At 31.6% G+C, this 18,790-nt stretch overlaps 4 protein-coding genes and 1 pseudogene across 6 annotated transcripts; 4 read left to right on the top strand and 1 right to left on the bottom strand.

The window, feature by feature from the left end:
- Positions 1–180: 180 nt before the first annotated feature.
- Positions 181–3,572, top strand: LOC9308193 (protein RETICULATA-RELATED 1, chloroplastic). The gene is made up of 8 exons (XM_002874170.2): positions 181–739; positions 1,347–1,511; positions 1,604–1,696; positions 1,783–1,898; positions 2,020–2,118; positions 2,204–2,509; positions 2,626–2,790; positions 2,958–3,572. The coding sequence occupies exons 1-8, from the start codon at positions 398–400 to the stop codon at positions 3,232–3,234; spliced, it is 1,563 nt and encodes a 520-aa protein (XP_002874216.1). The 5' UTR covers positions 181–397; the 3' UTR covers positions 3,235–3,572.
- Positions 3,573–3,743: 171 nt separating this feature from the next.
- LOC9310283 (zinc finger with UFM1-specific peptidase domain protein) lies at positions 3,744–5,729 on the bottom strand. Of its 2 annotated transcripts, none has more exons than XM_021022673.1 (6): positions 5,555–5,729; positions 5,324–5,450; positions 4,541–5,253; positions 4,324–4,438; positions 4,113–4,208; positions 3,744–4,004 (listed from the first exon to the last, which is right to left on the bottom strand). In XM_021022673.1, the coding sequence occupies exons 1-6, from the start codon at positions 5,689–5,691 to the stop codon at positions 3,921–3,923; spliced, it is 1,272 nt and encodes a 423-aa protein (XP_020878332.1). In that variant the 5' UTR covers positions 5,692–5,729; the 3' UTR covers positions 3,744–3,920. The 2 variants fall into 2 exon arrangements, with proteins under 2 accessions (XP_020878332.1, XP_020878331.1); XM_021022672.1 differs by having other exon boundaries at positions 4,541–5,226; positions 5,327–5,450.
- Positions 5,730–5,953: 224 nt separating this feature from the next.
- On the top strand, positions 5,954–9,880 carry LOC9310282 (putative FBD-associated F-box protein At1g05080). 2 transcript variants are annotated; one of them, XM_021023089.1, is made up of 3 exons: positions 5,954–6,613; positions 7,119–7,256; positions 9,351–9,880. In XM_021023089.1, the coding sequence occupies exons 1-3, from the start codon at positions 5,993–5,995 to the stop codon at positions 9,456–9,458; spliced, it is 867 nt and encodes a 288-aa protein (XP_020878748.1). In that variant the 5' UTR covers positions 5,954–5,992; the 3' UTR covers positions 9,459–9,880. The 2 variants fall into 2 exon arrangements, with proteins under 2 accessions (XP_020878748.1, XP_020878747.1); XM_021023088.1 differs by having other exon boundaries at positions 5,954–7,027; positions 9,351–9,878.
- A 2,523-nt stretch (positions 9,881–12,403) lies between these two features.
- LOC110227120 lies at positions 12,404–14,150 on the top strand (annotated as a pseudogene).
- Positions 14,151–16,800: 2,650 nt separating this feature from the next.
- On the top strand, positions 16,801–17,397 carry LOC9310281 (protein RESPONSE TO LOW SULFUR 2). The gene has a single exon (XM_002874168.2). It carries the CDS (start codon positions 16,914–16,916, stop codon positions 17,196–17,198), a length of 285 nt encoding a protein of 94 aa, XP_002874214.1. The 5' UTR covers positions 16,801–16,913; the 3' UTR covers positions 17,199–17,397.
- Positions 17,398–18,790: the final 1,393 nt, after the last annotated feature.

Here is an 18,790-nt window from a genome sequence, read left to right as displayed (position 1 = left end):
TTTTTTTTAACACTGTAATGCATATATTATTATTCAAAAAAATGTTTTCCTTTTCCCTAAATCCATAGGAATTTGATTTTTATTTATAAAAAAAATTCATGAAAAATCCTTGGATTTATTTTCATTTGACGAAAGACAATAACCGACTTGGAACCCTCTGAATCAGGCAGAAGTATTAAGCATTTGAGTTGGTGCAAAAAGAGAAAAGCGAGATTGGGTTGTTTCTGTAATCGTCTGATTGGCGATAAATCCTCTCTTCCTTCTCATCTCTCTCTTCCTCTCTTTCTCTCTCTCAGCCCTAAGAGAGAAGAAGGCTCTGTGCCTTTTCTTCAAGAAATCACCGAAAAGCTTGAATCTTTATCGGAATCAAAGCTTGGGTTTTAATCCTGGTGAAGCCATGTCGCATATGGTGTTTCAGAGCGTTGTCGCTCCCAAACCCTTATCTCCTCTCAAACCCTGTTTACCTATCCCTCGTCCACTCGTTACTCTGCCTTGTAAGCTCCGTCGCGGCTTCGTTAGAGCTTCGTCCTCTTTTCTTGTCGATGATTCAGTATCAGGTCTCGAGCGTTGCTTACAGTTACCTTCAGGAGTTGAGTTAGGCCCATCTTCCTCTGGCTCTTTCTCTGCAAGTACTCAGATGTGTCCAGTGATGAAAGGGAAATTTGGTTCGGTAGGAGCTGTTACTTTGGAAAAAGGGAAGCTTGATATGACCCAGAAGATTTCTGAGACCAGCCCTGAGGTCTCTCTCTCATACTCCTTTCTTTTCTTTCTGGTTAAGAGATTATTTGGTGAATTGCAAGAATTTAGATTACTTTGGTGAAATTCTCTCTAAAGGATGTGCCTTTTATCTATTGTCTAGCTACATGAGCATGTCGTTGCTTGTTTTATCCGCTCTGTTTTGATTTTGTTGTGGTTCATCAAGTTGGTGTTAGTGAGAGTCGCGAGTTGGTCATTCTTCTTGGAGGTTCAGAATTTGTTTTCTTTCCATCGTCTACTCGTGGGGAACTATGAGTAGCAAGTAACAGTGTTTGTGAACTGCTAGATTTTAGTCCTGCTTCTTTGCTCTTAAGTAAAAATAACTTGATTTTAATCCGGATAAGTTGATCATTTCTTTAGTATGAAGTAAGTGGGAGGTTTTATATTGTTATAGATAACATCAAGGAGATGAATCATATTGTAGCTGAAAATTGTGTTACGATAATGGGCGGATGCAAGTTCTTGGACAAGTAGTTCCAGAAAATCTTAGTAATGATATCTTCCTTGGAGATAACAGTTTGCAGTGAATCTATTTTCCACCGATCAGAAAAGAGTAGCTTTGTGAATTTTTATTTCATGTTTCATTACAGATTGCAACTGGAGGAGGTGGTGGAAACATTGGAAAGAGTATCAATAATGGTGGTGGCGATGGAGGTGACGATAATGGTGATGATGATGATTACTTTGATGAATTTGATGATGGCGATGAGGGAGATGATGATGGACTTTTTAGGCGTAGGATGTTCCTCGCAGAGGTAAGTGATCTTTATGCTTGTGCTCTGTTGATTTTTTCATGTATTTTATTGTCGTGGTGTCACGCAGTAACAGCATTTATGTTATTGTCCAGATTTTTGATAGGAAATTTGTTGATGCTGTGTTGAACGAATGGCAAAAAACAATGATGGATTTACCTGCTGGTCTCCGTCAAGCATATGAAATGGTGAGATATCCTTTACGTTTTCTGTTATTATGAAATGGTGATTTTGCGATGCTGACATACTTGAACTTACGGAAACTTGTATGCAGGGTTTGGTCAGTTCAGCACAAATGGTGAAATTCCTTGCTATAAATGCCCGTCCTACAACAACTAGAATGATCTCCCGTGCTCTTCCTCAGGGATTGTCGAGGGCCTTTGTTGGCAGGTAATTTTAGGGTTTCTTCTGAGAATCCATCTGTCCATGTAAACTTCGTTGTCTCTTAAGTTATAAGTTTCTATAATGTTAGACTATATGCAGTCTTGACTAAGGTGACTGTCTTGTGTAGGATGTTGGCGGATCCTGCATTTCTCTATAAACTTCTTTTGGAGCAAGCTGCCACGGTTGGATGCTCGGTTTGGTGGGAGGTGAAGAATCGTAAGAATAGGTATGTTCCTGTCCATCTACCTAAACTTTGAAGGTTTTGTAGCTTCTAGTTTCGTGTCCTAAATTGCATACTCTATGATTTGCAGACTAAAAGAGGAATGGGATCTTGCACTTATAAATGTTCTTACTGTATCAGCATGCAATGCAGCTGCTGTTTGGTTGCTAGCTCCATGTCGTTCCTATGGAAACACATTCCGGTTTGACCTGCAAAATACACTACAAAAGCTACCAAATAATTTATTTGAAATGAGCTATCCTCTTAGAGAGTTCGACTTGCAAAAGAGATTTCATTCTCTTTTCTACAAGGCAGCAGAGTTGTCCATTCTTGGACTCGCAGCAGGAACTCTCCAGGGTTCGTTGTCAAACTTTCTGGCAGGAAAGAAGAAGAACAGGTCATCACAGATCTTCTGTTTCTATCTTAGGATTACAAATCTCTTGATTCACTCGGGCAGCATGTCTGCTTTTTTTTCCAGCTCATGCTTAACTTGTTGTACCTTTGTTCTGACAGAGTATCTGTGACGGTCCCATCTATCAGCACAAATGCTCTTGGTTATGGTGCATTTCTTGGAATATATGCGAACTTGAGATATCAGCTGTTATGTGGATTTGAAAGAGGAGTGAGCAGCCACTTTGATGTCATAGGAGTTGCACTCTTCTTCGGCACTGCCTTGAGGTATTCCTCTCTTTCTCCCACCCTCCTCTCCCACATATGTCCATAACATACATAAACAGGACATGTGGGACGTTTGGATGTTGTATTGTAAAACTCTGTCTTAGGACTTAGGAAACCTTTATTCTGGGGATCAAGAACGTTGATGAATATGGATGGATGTGGTACAGGATTATGAATGTTCAATTAGGGGAAAAGTCAAGACAGGTATGGCTAGGTGTGGAGGCAGATCCACTGGCGCAGTCAGATGATCTGCTGGCAAAAGCATACAACCGACCGTCAGAGGAAGCAGTAGCAAAGCCATCTTCAAGATGGTTCATCTCAAAGAATGCAATTGTCTCAGGGCTACTGGGGAAGAAGCAAGAGGACTCAGTTTCAGATCCTCCACCTCCAAAGGCTAGGCGGAAAAGGATTGTGAGGAAGAAGGTGGCTGCATCTGCCTCTTAAATAACCAACAAAACCTCTAAAATGTCACCATTTTCAGAGTCCATGGAAGAGCAACAGTGAGGTTATGTTGTTCATTTGAGGCACACATGAAAAAGTTTTGTTCCCAGAGGAAGAAAGGATCACCAAACTGGGGGAATCGAAAAAAGCTCTATAGCCTTTTTTTTCTTCTTTATGACTCATTCTCTCTAGTTTAAGTGCTTTTGGAAAAAAGACATTTCTATTTTTAGGTGTGGTGATGAAGATGCTATCTCTGGACAAAAATCTCAAATTGCCATTCTGTATTTTCACATTTTAGTCTTTCTCAATGTTTCTAATAAATAGCCACATCTTATATGCTCTTAGTAGTTTTCACAACAATCCAAAGTTGGTACTGTTCAAAGAAACATAGTGTCTGAACTCTGAATAATTCAAAGCAAAATATTGACTGTTGAAACTTGTTTATCATCCAAACCATAATAATCTTTCATTCGGAAAGTCTTAGTAGTCTGACTTCTAACATATTCTTGAAAAAAGAGAAATGCTTATGAATTATATAAACAATCCACTCTGATGCAAAATATATAAAATGTCAATGTTATATGAGCTTTTCCTTAGCAATTACAAAATGTTGCATATGATACAGAAGTATACAACTGCAATCAATCTACGAATCTCCAAGAACCATTCTTCAATTTTTATGAAAGCAATTAGAATTCAACAAAGTGACTATCAATGGTCTTGAGCTTCTCCAACTCCTCTCCATCAGCAATTCCATTATCAACGTACAACATCTGTATGTATATATCATTATAACATTTCCCAATCACACTCAGATCAAATCACTCAACTTTTTGCCAAATAACAAAGCAATGATGGATATCAGAGTTCGAAGCTGAGACCTGATACTCGGGACTCGTCAATGTGTGAGCTCCTCTTTTAAGATATCCCTCCCATCCTCTCTTCTCTATAAGCGCTTTCTCTATAGCTCTAGTAAACTGCATTCACATTCAAGTCTCACAATCATTAATCAGATTCAAGTAAAAGCTGATGTTCATGCATAGACATGTCGTCACTGAGTTCCCTAATCATTAAAAAGAACAGTATACTAACATCAGCCGGTTCTAAAATCAGGAGATTGTACTGAGGAGTAAATGTAGTTCCTAGCAACCGTCTCTGAATCCCAACAATTGTCCTCGAGTGCCCTTCATGTTGGAAATACAAGGGCCTGCAGTACACACGATAACATCAACTCACAAACCTTATATGTAATGTGTTTTGAAGTTATAAAAGACATTCCAAGACCAAGAACTGAAACAGAACAACCTACCCTTTGTTCGTCATATGAACACCGGAAGAAACATTTAATCTGTTATCTGAGAAGTAATTCCAAACCCATTCCATTAAAACCGCTCCTTTGCTGATCCTAGAAGAATTAGAGCTATGAGAGTCAACTGCTTTTCCCTTCCCACTTCCCCCCTTTTTAACCACATATCTGTCCATGGGACCATATGACTTTACCTTGGGAGCAATAGCAGAACCAGGAACTGAAAGATACATTGACTTAGACTTCTTAGGAGCAAAATCAACAATCATAGCTTTTAACCCGAAAGAACGTAACAACGCAGCACATTCAGTAGTTCCAATCCATCTCTTGGAACCACAGATTCGATTATCAAACTGGAGAGCTCCAGAAACATCAAACCCCTTGCTCCAAGCTAACTCAAGCCATCGCTGGAGCGAAGGAATATCAGGAACAAAATTAGAGCCACTAAAGAGAACTCTTTTAGCTTCTACTCTACAAGAAAGCAAATGAGAACATTGCATTTGAATATTCCTCCATCCACATCCCCAACCTTTATCCTCCATTGAAGATTGAAAATGATCAACAAAGCCTGATAGTAAACTAGTACTACTCTCTAAAGGTTTCGATTTCGATCTCAGTTCTGATTCCAAACAGTTCCTCAGCAAACAAATCAAACCACCATGACCTACACTGTAGAATTGACTCTTGGTCTGTAAATGCACCAAAGAGACAACTTTGTCAAATGGGTTTTCTTTACGCAACCAAACGCAGGAGAGGAAAGAAGATTCAAGGGTTTTAAGAAAGCATTACAGATGATGACGCAGAGGAAGACGGAGAAGGGTCAGAAGAAGAAGAAGCGAGTTGCAGAGCCAAATGGTGGTCACTTTCGATTTGTGGATCGATTTCATCGTCTTCGAAGTGGGAATTCACATGGCTGAGTCAAATCCTCCGCCATAACCAGACAGACACATCAAGACCATGATGGATGAAACTAAGGATCATATAGAAAAGAGAGAAGAAATTAGGGGTTGTTGATACCTTTGGATTAGGGAGAGAGGAAGCGTGAGATTGCAGACAGGACACAAAGCTGACATTTTTTCTATTCGCGGACGAAAAAAGAAGACACTTTTTTTTTCCTCTGTTTGTGTTTTCTCGCCGGAGGAAATGACACACATTGATCTTCTCCGGCGTTGGATAATTGGAATGCGTGCGGTGATTAATTAATTCAATTTAATTCTTAATATTTTGACCTATTAAGCATATGAAATTTGATTTTTTTATTTATTTATTTTGTGTTAAAAAATAAATTGAAACGAGAGAAAGTAGAAAATAAAGAATCTTACAAAAAGATATAAGAAAAGTTAGAGATAATATCTTACAAAAAAAAAAAAAGGTTAGAGATAATATCTCACCCTAAACCCTAATAAATATTAACGAGAGAAAGAAGAAACATTGGTGTAGTTTCAGCTAGAAAAGATGTTGGGACGACTTTTATTAATTTTCAGCTCAATGCATGTTGCCTATGCGATATCTATACAATTACAACAAACATGGCTTCGATTTGTGAAGAACAGAGCCAAACGTTGTTGTCAGAGAATTAGAGGTGAAGACAGGATCAGTGCGTTGCCGGATGATTTGCTCATGCATATATTGTTGTTTCTCCCGGGCACGAAAGATGTAGTGGCCACTATGATTTTGTCAAAACGATGGCGGTCTATTTGGACGATGGTGCCAAGACTAGGGTACTATGATGATACTCACAAAGTATTTACTGGTGGTTTATTTGGTCGTTTACTTGGCCGTTTATTTGACAAAAGTGAGCAACAACAACGGTGTTTATGGCGGTTTATTGACAAGTCGTTACAACTCCACAAGGCACATGTATTAGAATCATTACTGATAAAACTCGGTCCTTCTGGAGATCATGTTGATGTGGGAAAGTGGATTGCAATTGCTGTTGCTCGTAGGGTGCGCGAGCTAACGTTGATGATCACATGGTCCGCGGAACCGGCCAGTTTGTCTAAGAGCCTTTACACATGTGATACACTTGTTGAACTACATCTTTCCAACAATATTATCGTGGATGATCCTTCTCGGGTTTGCCTCTCATCCCTTAAAAGCATTTCCCTTTACTGTGTGGTGTATAAAGATGAAGATTCTCTTGTTAGGCTTTTATCGAATTGTCCTATTCTCAAACTTTTATGGGTAAAAAGACATCACCAGGACAACGTTAGAAATTTCAATATAAAAGTCACATCTTTGGAATGCTTGATATATGTTAATGTTAATTTTTTTGGAGTGCACAACGAAGGAATAGGAGGATCTTTGGTTATAGATTCCCCGGCTTTAAAGAAATTTTTCTACAGAGATTATTCGGAAGATTCTTGCTCGATTGAGAACAAGCCTTGTTTTGATAAAGCAAATATCGGTTTTTTAAGTTACCCTGATGATAAGTTTATGAGATCTATTTCCTCAGTCATGAATTTCGAACTAGATTTGAGAACTGCAACGGTGTGTAGCTTTATTTCAACCTCACTTTTTTTTTTTTTATTGTCCCATTATATAACTAGCAGTTATCTATGTGTTATTGCCATTATTGTAGGTTGTTTGGTGTAACGCTAATATCTTTTCCAAGCTAATGGAGTGTAAAGTAACACTTTTAGCTGAGTTAGACTGGTTGGAATCACTAATGGGATTGCTACAAAATTCTCCTAATCTTAAAGTTCTTTTCATCAACCAGGTTTGTGCTCCCTCTGTTTCATAATATAATATAAGTCGTTTTGGGTAAACTTTTTTGTTTCACAATAGAGTCATTTTCAAGTTTCTATGCAAATTATATACTAGATCATGACCCGCACATATGTGCGGGATTTCATATTTTTAAAAAAGTTCTAACAAATTTTAATTCAATATAGATTATTTCGTTGTTTCTTTGATATATATTTTAGTGTATTAGATCTGGATTCACACGTACGTGCAGAGATATTTTTATAGAAATTGTTATATAGATTTTAAAAATATAAAATATTTTGTTGTGTTAGTGAACGTTATAATAGTATAAATATTATAAAATTAGAGTAATGAACGAAATTCAGTTGCGTTAGTGCATAGTTATATTTTAAGATCCGTACCTACACGTACGTGCGAAATTATATTTAAGACAAAACTAAGATATAATTTAGTTTCAAAAGTTAAATGATGTTACTTTTTTATTTTCTAAACTAATCAAAACATTTCTAATAGTTTGATTACATGTTTTAAATAGGATATAGATTCGGTTTGAGTTTGGTTATTTCATGTATATTAGCTAGACGTAACTATTTTAGAACGGGAAACCTATCCCGTCCTGTATCCGTCATAAATTCTTGGTCCCATAACCCGTCTCGTATACGTGAAATAAAAATATGAAGGTCCAGTATTCGGCATAAATAGAATATGTGTAACTGAAAACTTACGTACAGGGTTATGAATATAAACAAATTTATTTTATATAGTGCTCATAGCCTGAACTCATACCAATTGGGTATTTAGTTTGATTTTTAATTTATGTTCCCCTCTCATCCCGTCTCGTAATTCCTATTCTCATTTCATTTCATTGAAATCATGTTCCAAATTCTTGTGTGCTTACTTTTAAATACCATACAATACATACTGTGAGTTTTGCAGATTAATATATTTGCTGCTAAAGTTACAAATATATTTTAACAAATTTATTAATGTTTCTTTCTTTGCTAAATTTTTCATATTCTTCTTTTTATTGTTTAATCATAATTAATTTGATTTTTGGACTAAAAATAAAAATTTGAGATACATCTCTAAAAGGTATATGCTATTTCTGCATAATTTGTTTTGAATTCAAAACATATAATTAGTTTACATTATTTGAAAACAGTGTGTAATATATTAAAGATTTGTTTAAGGAAGATCCGGTTGAAAAACAAAAAATAAAACGCAAAATAATTTAGAAATTAATATATACAATCTACTGTTAGATATTTATCAAACTTGCTCTAAACGAAGGCTATAATGATAATTACTTTAAATTTATTATTATTTGAGTTTATTTCATCATAAATATAAATAGTTGTTAATATCTAATATCGTATTTTAGAAATTTTGAAATAATATTTTGTTTTATATTTTAAAATTTGTGAAAATATTATAACAAAACTGAATCTTAAAATATTTGTATTTAGTTTTCTTACGAAATTTTAAATTTAATCTTAAAGTCCTCCATTGATAAATCTTTTAAACGATAGTGTATTTAATTTTGAATTAAAATGATATTATTTTTCTTTTTATTTTTGATATAGAATAGTTTATTACGTTTAGATAAAATCTTAGTTTTTCAATTCTTATTGGTTAACAATTTTTTAAAAATTAATTTCAAATTTTCGTGTATAATTAATAAGAGAGAGAAAATTAGTTTATTTTTTTGGAAATTAATAATTATTTAAAAGAATTAAACTATTTTTCATTTAAATATATTAATTTTGTGATTACTATTGTACCCTTAATGAAGTTATTTGAAAACACTAAAAACCAATGGTATTTTTTGTAATATTTTACTCTTCATAATGTTATTTAATATTTAGTGATTCCCAATTAATAATATAGATTACCTTAAAATTTTATAATTATTTATATTATGTAGTTTATTTTATGATTGGCTGAATTTTTAAAAGTAGATATTTTTAATCTGTGTACTTTTAGAACGATTTACATTATGAAACGGAGGGAATAGTTTATTTCATGTCAGTTTTGATAGACCAATAAAATAAAGAGAAAAGAATAACTAAATGTTTACTTTATATCTTTTGTTGTTGTTTCATAGACATTAATCGACTTGATGAGAATTTCTCACTTTCATGGAAGGAACCGAGTTCTGTTCCCTGATGTTTCTCAGCTCATCTCGAGATATTTGATTGGAAAGGATATATAGGACGAAGCAAGGAGAAAGAAGCCATAAAATATATCTTTGCCAACTCCAAGTGTTTAAAGAGAGCTGGAATTTCTATGAAATCAAGCTGCAAGCTTGAAGCTAAAGAGAAGATGATGAAATAGTTAGAATCTATGTCTAGGGTTTCGACAACATCCCAACTACTTTTCTCCTCTCAGTTGGAATTTCCGAAGGTTGGATATGAATGACTATGACTAATCGATATCATGGATCATATATATGTGTCCCATTAGTCAAGCTATTATTTTTAAATATATTTTAGTTACTCGAGTTATTTGAATCCATGATTCATGAAACTGTTGTTTTGAACATATATTGTTGTTCAAATATTATATTTTTTTAGAGATTAACCACACATGTCAGTATTCATGTAGATATTGTAAGAGAAATTCATAGCTTGTGTATGAATTAACTGTTTTACCCTAAATGGACTAAGAAATTGTGCAAACTCATACTCATCTACTTAACATTTTTGCTCCTTCTAATCGGGTCGGGTTTTAATTGATTTTGACCCGGAAATCTTTGATTCGGATTCTTCCATATTTACTTTATTTGAACGAAAATTTTTAAATCGGATAATTCCTTATTTGATAATCCCTATATTAAATCCAAATGACATTTAATTAACCAAAATCTTGCATAAATCTAATTCGGTTAGTATATTTAAAAAATATAAATTAAGGAAAACATAGATATCGGAATTAAATATAATTGTATATATAGATAGTTTATTTTAAATGGGGAATCTTGATTTCAATATTTATAGTTATTACGATTTTAATTAAGGAAATAATTATGTGGTAAGTTAATATTAAGCCTATATATAGTTAAATCTCTATAATATCGAAAATATTCTAAACTTTTGTAAAACATATTATTTTAGTGATAAATTTCTTTTGCTTCATTGGATAGATTTTCGTAACTTCAAATCTTCTCCATATCAGGAAATTAAAGTGAAACAAATTAAGGAAATGTTTATGATTGCAAAAAAAAAAAAAAAAAAAAAACCTAAAGATTATTCTAAAGTTTGTAATTAGTTTGAAAAATAGAAACTACCAATTATTTAGAGATTTCGAATATATTCCATTTGCTTGATCTTCAAGATTTTATGATTAAAATATTTTATTTAACCTACTCATTGTAATCTATAAATACCTCTTCAATCTTAGTTTCTAAACACCATAACCAAACACTTTGATTTTTTCATTCCAAAGCAAAATAAAAATGATCATTTTCATGTTACTATTCTTTTAAACAATTAGTTGTTACCTAATATTTTTTATGCTCCACTAAAAGATTAGTTGGTAGTACTTCTTATCATTTGATCTTCGATTTTTGTTTCAATTGTCCAGTTTCTTTTTGCAAACGTTTTCATGTTTCTTCTCCACAATCTTAATGTTTGTAAATATATTTTTTAAGGCTAACAAATTCATTCATTTTCTTCTTCTTTCTTTAGGGTAAGAAGAAAATGATTTCTTTTTATACATAAAATGAGATTCTTATTTTTAATTTTTATTATTCTAATGTTATCATTTTTAATCAACTAAGTTTTACCAATAAAAGGTTTTATATGGTTAATTTTTGATACTAAATCACATCATATTTTTTTTTATATATTTTGTAATTCACTCTAAATGTTTTCTGTTTTCTTATTTTGTTTCTATGTATGTTTTGATTTTCATTAGTTTTATATCTAATTTTGGATATTTTGTAAATGTGTAATGTTCCACGGGTCTAAATTCTGATTTCACTAATGTTCCACGGGTCAATTTACTAAATTTGGTAAATATGAATTTTATATCTAAATTCTGATTTCATTAATGTCCCACGGGTCAATCTCTGAATGTGTAATTGAGTTACTAAATTACATCTAAATTACAGATTAAATCTCTTAAACCAAAAAGTGTAATCATATAGCTTTAATATTAGATAAAATTTATCGTAAAAATCTAACATTTATATATATATATATATATATATAATAAGTTTTTTAAAGTTTTAATCTTCGTCCAAATGTGTAATTGCAATACTAAGTTATTCAATTACATATGTTATACATGTTAAATCTAAAAATACCAAAAGTTTAACTCATATAACTTTAATACTAAATAATAAAATACCAAAATCTAACATTATTATATATATAAAAAAATATTATCTCGGTTAAGTTCTAGATTTTTTGAAAATTAACATATAAAAAAGGGTCCCAAAAAACATACCAAATAAATACAAAAAATTCATCAACTTAAAATAAAAATGTAAAATTATTAAATATTTTAGCCTGCGGTGTACCGCGGGTCATATCTTAGTACACTAGCTAATTTTACACATCTCTTGTTAGCTATTGTACAGTTTTTTTTGTAGTAGATAGATCACAAATTTATTTAGTTTTAACAAGGGCCTAAGGTCTCGAGCTTCTTGGCCAATTCCTTTAAACTTTCATCTTCCTCAGTTTGGTGAGATATAAAAGATCTTGAAAAATAAAAACTATCTCCACCACCACTATGCCACCAAATTTTCCTTCTTGAATTATTTTTGATTTCACCATTTTTATGGTGATCTTGCAATATTACAAAACTGGAAATTATTTTCTACATGTATACCGATGTTGCTCACGTAACATAGTTGGAGACGTAATTGGGTGTTTTAAAATCTATTTGGGATATTTTTGGATGAATGATAATTAATTTTTTAATTAATTAGATATTATGGAGATAGTGATGACTGATCAGCATCCATCGAGCATATTCCAACTAAAAGATTTCAACATTTGGTGACCAGTCCTTCTGTGTTTTGCAATATTTAACCAATATTATATTTTCAAAATTAAAGTCCACCGCATTATTTTATTATCTTCATGATCATGACACCATTCATAAGTCATAACCAAAGTCTTCTTAGGGAAAATACAGACCTATTCTCTTGTTATGCTTTTATCGAATTGTCCTATTCTCAAAATTTTGTGGGTAAAACGACATCACCAAGACAACGTTAGAAATTTCAATATAGAAGTCCCATCTTTGGAATACTTGATATATGTTAATGTTAATCATTTTGGAGTGCACAACGAAGCAATAGGAGGATCTTTGGTTATAGATTCCCCGACTTTAAAAAAAAAATTTCTATAGAGATTATATCGGGAGATTCTTGTTCGATTGAGAACAAGCCTTGTTTTGATAAAGCAAGTATCGGCTTTTTAAGTTACCCTGATGATAAGTTTATGAGATCTATTTCCTCAGTCATGAATTTCGAACTAGATTTGAGAACTGCAACGGTGTGTAGCGTTATTTCAACTTCACTCTTTTTTTATTGTCCCATATATTATATAACTAGCGCTTATCTATGTGTTATTGCCTTCATTGTAGGTTGTTTGGTGTAACGCTATTAACTTTTCCAAGCTAATATAGTGTAAAGTAATACTTTTAGCTGAGTTAGACAGGTTGGAATCACTAATGGGATTGCTACAAAATTCTCCTAATCTTAAAGTTCTTTTCATCGACCAGGTTTGTAGTTTCTTTCATGTCAATTTTGATAGAGCAATAAAATAAAGAGAAAAGAATAACTAAGTGTTTACTTTATATATCTTTTGTTGTTGCTTCACAAACATTAATTCGACTTGATGAGAAATTTTCACTTTCATGGAAAAAACCGAGTTCTGTTCTCGGATGTTTCTCAGCTCATCTCGAGATCTTTGAGTGGAAAGGATATATAGGACTAAGCAAGGAGCAAGAAGCCATAAAATATATCTTTGCCAACACTAAGGCTCCGACTGGTAACCATTAAAAGAACAAAAAGAAAAGGAATAAAAAGAACAATGCAGAATGGAATAAACAATTTTTGAGGAACGGAAAAGAAAAGATGCAGGGAATGAATAAAATGTACTATTATGATGAATGGTAACCAAACATTAAAAATATCTTTAAAGATATATTAAATAGTAAATAAATCAAATTTCAACGAAAAATACTAAGTATTTTTTATATTTATTTAATTTGAAAATTTGTATTTGAAAAAATTTGTGAACTAAATATATATATATATATATATCATTTTAAATAATAATATTTAATATTAACATAAAATAAAATTGAAAGAATAATTTAAAATATATTATTCTTTTACAATATAAACATTTTTAAATTTATTTTACTATTTATATATTTTTCAAGTGAAGTCTTAAGAGTAATTCAACATGAAATTCTTATCAAAAATATTTTTTCTGTTAATATATTGTGAAGATATGAAAATTATTATATAATAAAATACAAATATTATTGATAAACTTTATTTTTTTATTTATTTTAAAATAAAAACGAATTTTAATATTTGTTCCTTTTTTGTTTCATTTGTTCCTCATCAATTTTGGAGAGGAACATTTTTGTTCTAGTGTTCCTCTTTTGGTGAGGAATGGTGTGGAAAAAATATTACATGTAAATGATAAAAATATTGAGGAACAAAGAGGAATCTAACATTCCTTCTCATTCTTTTCCTAAATTATGGTTACTAATTGAAGCCTAAGTGTTTAAAGAGAGCTGGAATTTCTATGAAATCAACCTGCAAGCTTGAAACTAAAGAGAAGATGATGAAAGAGTTAGAATCTATGTCTAGAGTTTTGACATATCCCAACTACTCTTCTCCTCTCAGTTGGAATTTCCAAAGGTTGGATATGAATGACTATGACTAATCTATATCATATATATATGATCCCATTAGTCAAGCTATTATTTTAGAAATATTTTAGTTACTCGAGTTATTTGAATCCAATATCATGATTCATTAAACTGTTGTTTTGAACATAAACTGTTGTTCAAATATTATATTTTTTAGAGATTAACTACCATCTATTTTAGAGATTACACATGTCAATAGTTCATGTACATATTGTAAGAGAAATTCATAGCTTGTGTATAAATTAACTGTTTTACCCTAAATGGACTAAGAAATTGTGCAAACTCATACACTTAGCTAATTTTACACATCGCTGGCTAGCTATTGGACAGTTTTTTTTTGTAGTAAATTATTTAATTTAACAAGGGCCTAAGGTCTCGAGCTTCTTGGCCAATTTCTTTAAACTTTCATCTTCCTCAATTTGGTGAAATGTAAAGATCTTAAAATATAAAAACTATCTCCACCACTATGCTACCAAATTTTCCTTCTTGAATTATTTTTGTTTTCACCCTTTTTATGGTGATCTTGCAATATTACAAAACTGGAAATTATTTTCTACATGTATACCGATGTTGCTCACGTAACATAGTTGGTGACGTAATTGAGTGTTTTAAATTCTATTTGGGATATTATTTTTGGACGAATAATGATTAATTTTTTAATTAATTAGATATTATGGAGATAGTGATCACTGATCAGCATCCATAGAGCATATTCCAAACTAAAGATTTCAACAGTTGGTGACAAGCCACTCTGTGTTTTGCAATATTAATTTTCTAATTCGATTTTCAAGATTTAACCAATATTATATTTTCAAAATTAAACCCCACTGCATTATTTTATTATCTTCATGATCATGACACATTGACACCATTGTTCCATTCATAACCAAAGTCTTCTTAGTTTTCCCTATATACAGACCGATAAAGAAATAGCCAATAAGTAATTTAAGAACTAACAATCGGAGCCGTAACTTTAACTATACAAGAATAGTTGTATAATCGTGACAGCCCTTGACTTTGGGAGATATTGTCTAATTAAGAGAAAGAAGTGGGAATGTGGGTTACATCGACAAAGGCTTTGTGCTCCAAGTTAATGGCTATAATTGACGGAAGATATTAGTGGAAAAGATAAAGGTGAGAAAATGATTTCCAACATTCCTTTTAGCAATTAAGAGAAGTAGTGGAAAACAAATATTTTCTCCATATTCTTTTCATAGAATATTTTCTCCATATTCTATGAAATAGCAAAACAGAAAAAAAGAAGTTTAAAGAGGGTTTCTCCTATTAAATAAGTGGGGTTTCCATTGAAAATTCAAATACTCTTTAATTTTTTTAGTGTCCAGTCAACGTTTTCGCCAAGAAAATATATTCAACGATTAGTTTGGTGGTTTCTGAAAATTAATTAAGCTTTTGAAAACACAAACCCATGAGTTTTTTTAATTAAGTTTTTTTAATGAATATATTAAATTTTGAAAATTGGATGCTTCAAAAAGCAATTTCCGAAATTTTGTTCAATTTATGGTAAGAAATAGTTCAATTAATTTTTCAAGTGCAAAAATGGATTAAAACATAAATATTTTGATTGATCAAATTAATAAGAATATTGGGCCGAACTTGCTTTACAAAAATTTTTTTGCAGCGGATATATATTTTCTTTACGGATATATATATTTTTTGAGGATAAAGAGTTGGTGGATATATATAAATATAAATATCGTTTGAATCATCACAATCTTTATTTTTTTACATACGTATATGAAAACATATTTGAACATCTTAATCCTGAGTTTAGGACCACTTTCGAGATGATGTATTATTATGATCTATCAACATATATAGTTAGTTTTGATGAAATTGACAGCTCAGTGGGTCTATAATGTAACAATTTTTCATTACTTACTTACGAGCTATGGTTTACACTTGTATAAATTGATCGAATCATTATCAATTATGGTCCAGTAAACATGAAAACATGAAAAGCGTTAATTAACTAGATGCAAGCCTAAACCATTAAAAAAAAAAAAAAAAAAAAAAAAAAAAAAAAAAAAAAAGCCTAAACCATAGCTCAACAGTAAATAATTGAATCTCTCTTATGATAAAACTATCCACGTGCACGATTTCCAATTGATAACTTAGATGTCCACATAAATAATAACATGTTATGAAATATTCATTACTTTATATGTATAGCAACTAGATAAAAGTAAAAGGGTCCAAAACATTTATGTTTTAATCCATTTTGTTAATTGGACTAAGAATATCTATTGTCATTGATTAAAATATTCATTTTTAGCTTGCAAAATACTCCATTTTTAAAAATGTATCAATTTAGATAAATATTTTTCATTTTTCTAAATGTTTTTGGCATTTGTAATATTGAAATAACTAGAATTATATAACTGAACACATATATTTTACTGTATTGATTAATAATTTTTATTGTAACTTATATTTTGTCTTCTCCAAAAACATATTTGTCTCTAACCAATAAAACAATTGTATGGTACCACTAAAATATTCCAAAATACTATTAATTGGATCCAACGTGTATATCGGAAAATGTTCTAGATGAAGAAAATAACTCACCAGAAATAAAAAGAAGAACAAAAGATATAGATATATTGAACCTAGACATAAACCCACCCCAAACCCCAGTCTCAAAGACGCCTATTAATAAGGAACATTCAAGAACCCCAAACAAAACACAAAGCAACAAAAAAAAACACAACTCAAAGTAACAAAAAAAGAAGATAGAGAAATCTTTAAAATGGGGAAAGGAGGAAACTATGTGACGGTGGCGGCTTCTGAAGTGGAGGAGCTACGACGGAAGAACGGAGAGATGGAAAAAGCGGTGGAGGACATGAGGAAAGAGATGTTGCAGTTGTGGCGGCGGACACAGGTGGCGGAGGAAGCGGAGGAGCGTCTCTGCTCTCAGCTAGCCGAGCTTGAAGCTGAATCTTTAGACCAAGCTCGTGATTACCACTCTCGTATCATTGTCCTCATGAACGAGCTCTCTCGTCTTTCTTCAGACTCTGTCTCTGCCTCTCCTTAGAATAGATAGAAATATAGGTTTTTTAGATTGTTTGATGTATCTTTTATTGGCTCTGTCAATGCCAATATGTAGAATTGTCTTTTTTTTTTTTTAATGGAAAATTTCTCCATGGAAATTTCAACCAAAACAGAAGAAAAGTCGATGTTGTTACCGATTGATTTTTGCGATTAGTCGTCGGGCGTTTAGCGAAATTCGAATACCATATGGTAAATCTTTAAAGAAATGGATCTTGTTGGAAAAAAAATGTGATGAATGAAAAGTCTTTGAAAATATAAAGTAAATGATATTCGATGTTTGGTTTGAAATAAATCGATTTTTTTTGTTTATAAGACGTGTTAATTACTTTAACAAAAGAAATAGAATTTGAAAGAAATTTTAAAAACAATTATGTTCATGTTTCGTATTTCTCTTTTCTTTTTTACATGTGAAATGATGACCAATTACAAATAAAGATTTTGTTTTTAAGTTTTTGGGACTACTTTAATCCATGCGTATATGTTGAAGTTTTATTTTATTTTTGGTAAAAGTTGAAGTTTGTTTTATATAAGCAAGTTGTGAACAAAAAAACAAATATGTGCAATTCATATTTAGATTAATAATTTATTAGCAAAAAAAAGAGAGAGGCTTGAAGAAAATGTGTCCTTATTTAAAAGATTCGGCGACCTATTAGATGGTGGAGCTAATGTCATGTGATCTTTTTCCTGAAATAATTGGAAAGCTACACCCTTAAGAGAAGGATTTGCTAATTGGTAGGCAAATAAAAAGATCACATATTTGATATATGGCCTCACATACTCACATGCCTTGGAGTCATTTTCATGAGTATGTGTTTTATATTAATTGGTTTAGATGTCGATGTGATACCTAACATTTACAAAATAGAAAATAAACAATTATCCATTTTTCTATCTACAAGTAAAGTTTTGAATGGTGAAACGCAATCCGTCTCTTTAGGAAATTTAGGATAGCCAAACAGATCTGCATCTTTTCACTGATGATGTTTTACCGTCGTGGTATAAGTATACATACGGTGGTATTATCATTTTTTTTATTTATCGTATTGCTACCTTTTACCATTAGTTTTACTTTTACCGCTTGTAAATATATCGTCATCTCTTTTATTGATATCTTATAGTCTTAAAAATATATATTGGTTTGTGTCACTAATTAGACTATTAGCTTTTCTTTTTGAAAGCATTTTATATGCTATATGTTCATGTAAAATATTTGAGTGAAACAAAATAGAGAACGTCATGAATATAAGATGAAACATTTGTATAACCGAAACACTACAAGTTTTTTTTTTTTTTTTTTTTGCTCTTTTAAACACAACGACCACTCACGAGGCACCGCCAATGACATTTCATATGATTTATTACTTTATTTTTGGTTAAGTCCATTTGACTCTACCTTCCTCACCAGAGTTCGATTCCACTAAACTGCATTATCTCGCGTAGTAAAGATTGGCTATAGATCAGCTTTCTCGATACGAAAATTTAAAAAAAATTGTTTTCATTTAAAAATACATAAAAAATTTAAATAGTTCTTTAATCGATATACAAAAATGAAAAACCTTAAACATCAGAAAAAAA

This window comes from Arabidopsis lyrata (genome assembly GCF_000004255.2).
Source record: "Arabidopsis lyrata subsp. lyrata unplaced genomic scaffold ARALYscaffold_6, whole genome shotgun sequence".
NCBI lineage: Eukaryota > Viridiplantae > Streptophyta > Magnoliopsida > Brassicales > Brassicaceae > Arabidopsis > Arabidopsis lyrata.
This window is presented reverse-complemented; position numbering and strand designations above follow the sequence as displayed.

What these genes read in the sequence shown, in the direction of transcription:
- LOC9308193 (XM_002874170.2), top strand. Translation starts at nt 398, where the DNA reads ATGTCGCATATGGTGTTTCAGAGCGTTGTCGCTCCCAAACCCTTATCT. An exon ending in TTTCTGAGACCAGCCCTGAG is followed by an intron (nt 740 to 1,346) that starts GTCTCTCTCTCA and finishes GTTTCATTACAG; the next exon opens with ATTGCAACTGGAGGAGGTGG. An exon ending in GTGAAGAATCGTAAGAATAG is followed by an intron (nt 2,119 to 2,203) that starts GTATGTTCCTGT and finishes TATGATTTGCAG; the next exon opens with ACTAAAAGAGGAATGGGATC.
- LOC9310283 (XM_021022673.1), bottom strand. Translation starts at nt 5,691, where the DNA reads ATGTGTGTCATTTCCTCCGGCGAGAAAACACAAACAGAGGAAAAAAAA. An exon ending in CCTCTCTCCCTAATCCAAAG is followed by an intron (nt 5,451 to 5,554) that starts GTATCAACAACC and finishes GATTTGACTCAG; the next exon opens with CCATGTGAATTCCCACTTCG. An exon ending in CCTCTGCGTCATCATCTGTA is followed by an intron (nt 5,254 to 5,323) that starts ATGCTTTCTTAA and finishes AACCCATTTGAC; the next exon opens with AAAGTTGTCTCTTTGGTGCA.
- LOC9310282 (XM_021023088.1), top strand. Translation starts at nt 5,993, where the DNA reads ATGTTGGGACGACTTTTATTAATTTTCAGCTCAATGCATGTTGCCTAT. An exon ending in TAGATTTGAGAACTGCAACG is followed by an intron (nt 7,028 to 7,118) that starts GTGTGTAGCTTT and finishes CCATTATTGTAG; the next exon opens with GTTGTTTGGTGTAACGCTAA. An exon ending in AAGTTCTTTTCATCAACCAG is followed by an intron (nt 7,257 to 9,350) that starts GTTTGTGCTCCC and finishes GTTGTTTCATAG; the next exon opens with ACATTAATCGACTTGATGAG.
- LOC9310281 (XM_002874168.2), top strand. Translation starts at nt 16,914, where the DNA reads ATGGGGAAAGGAGGAAACTATGTGACGGTGGCGGCTTCTGAAGTGGAG.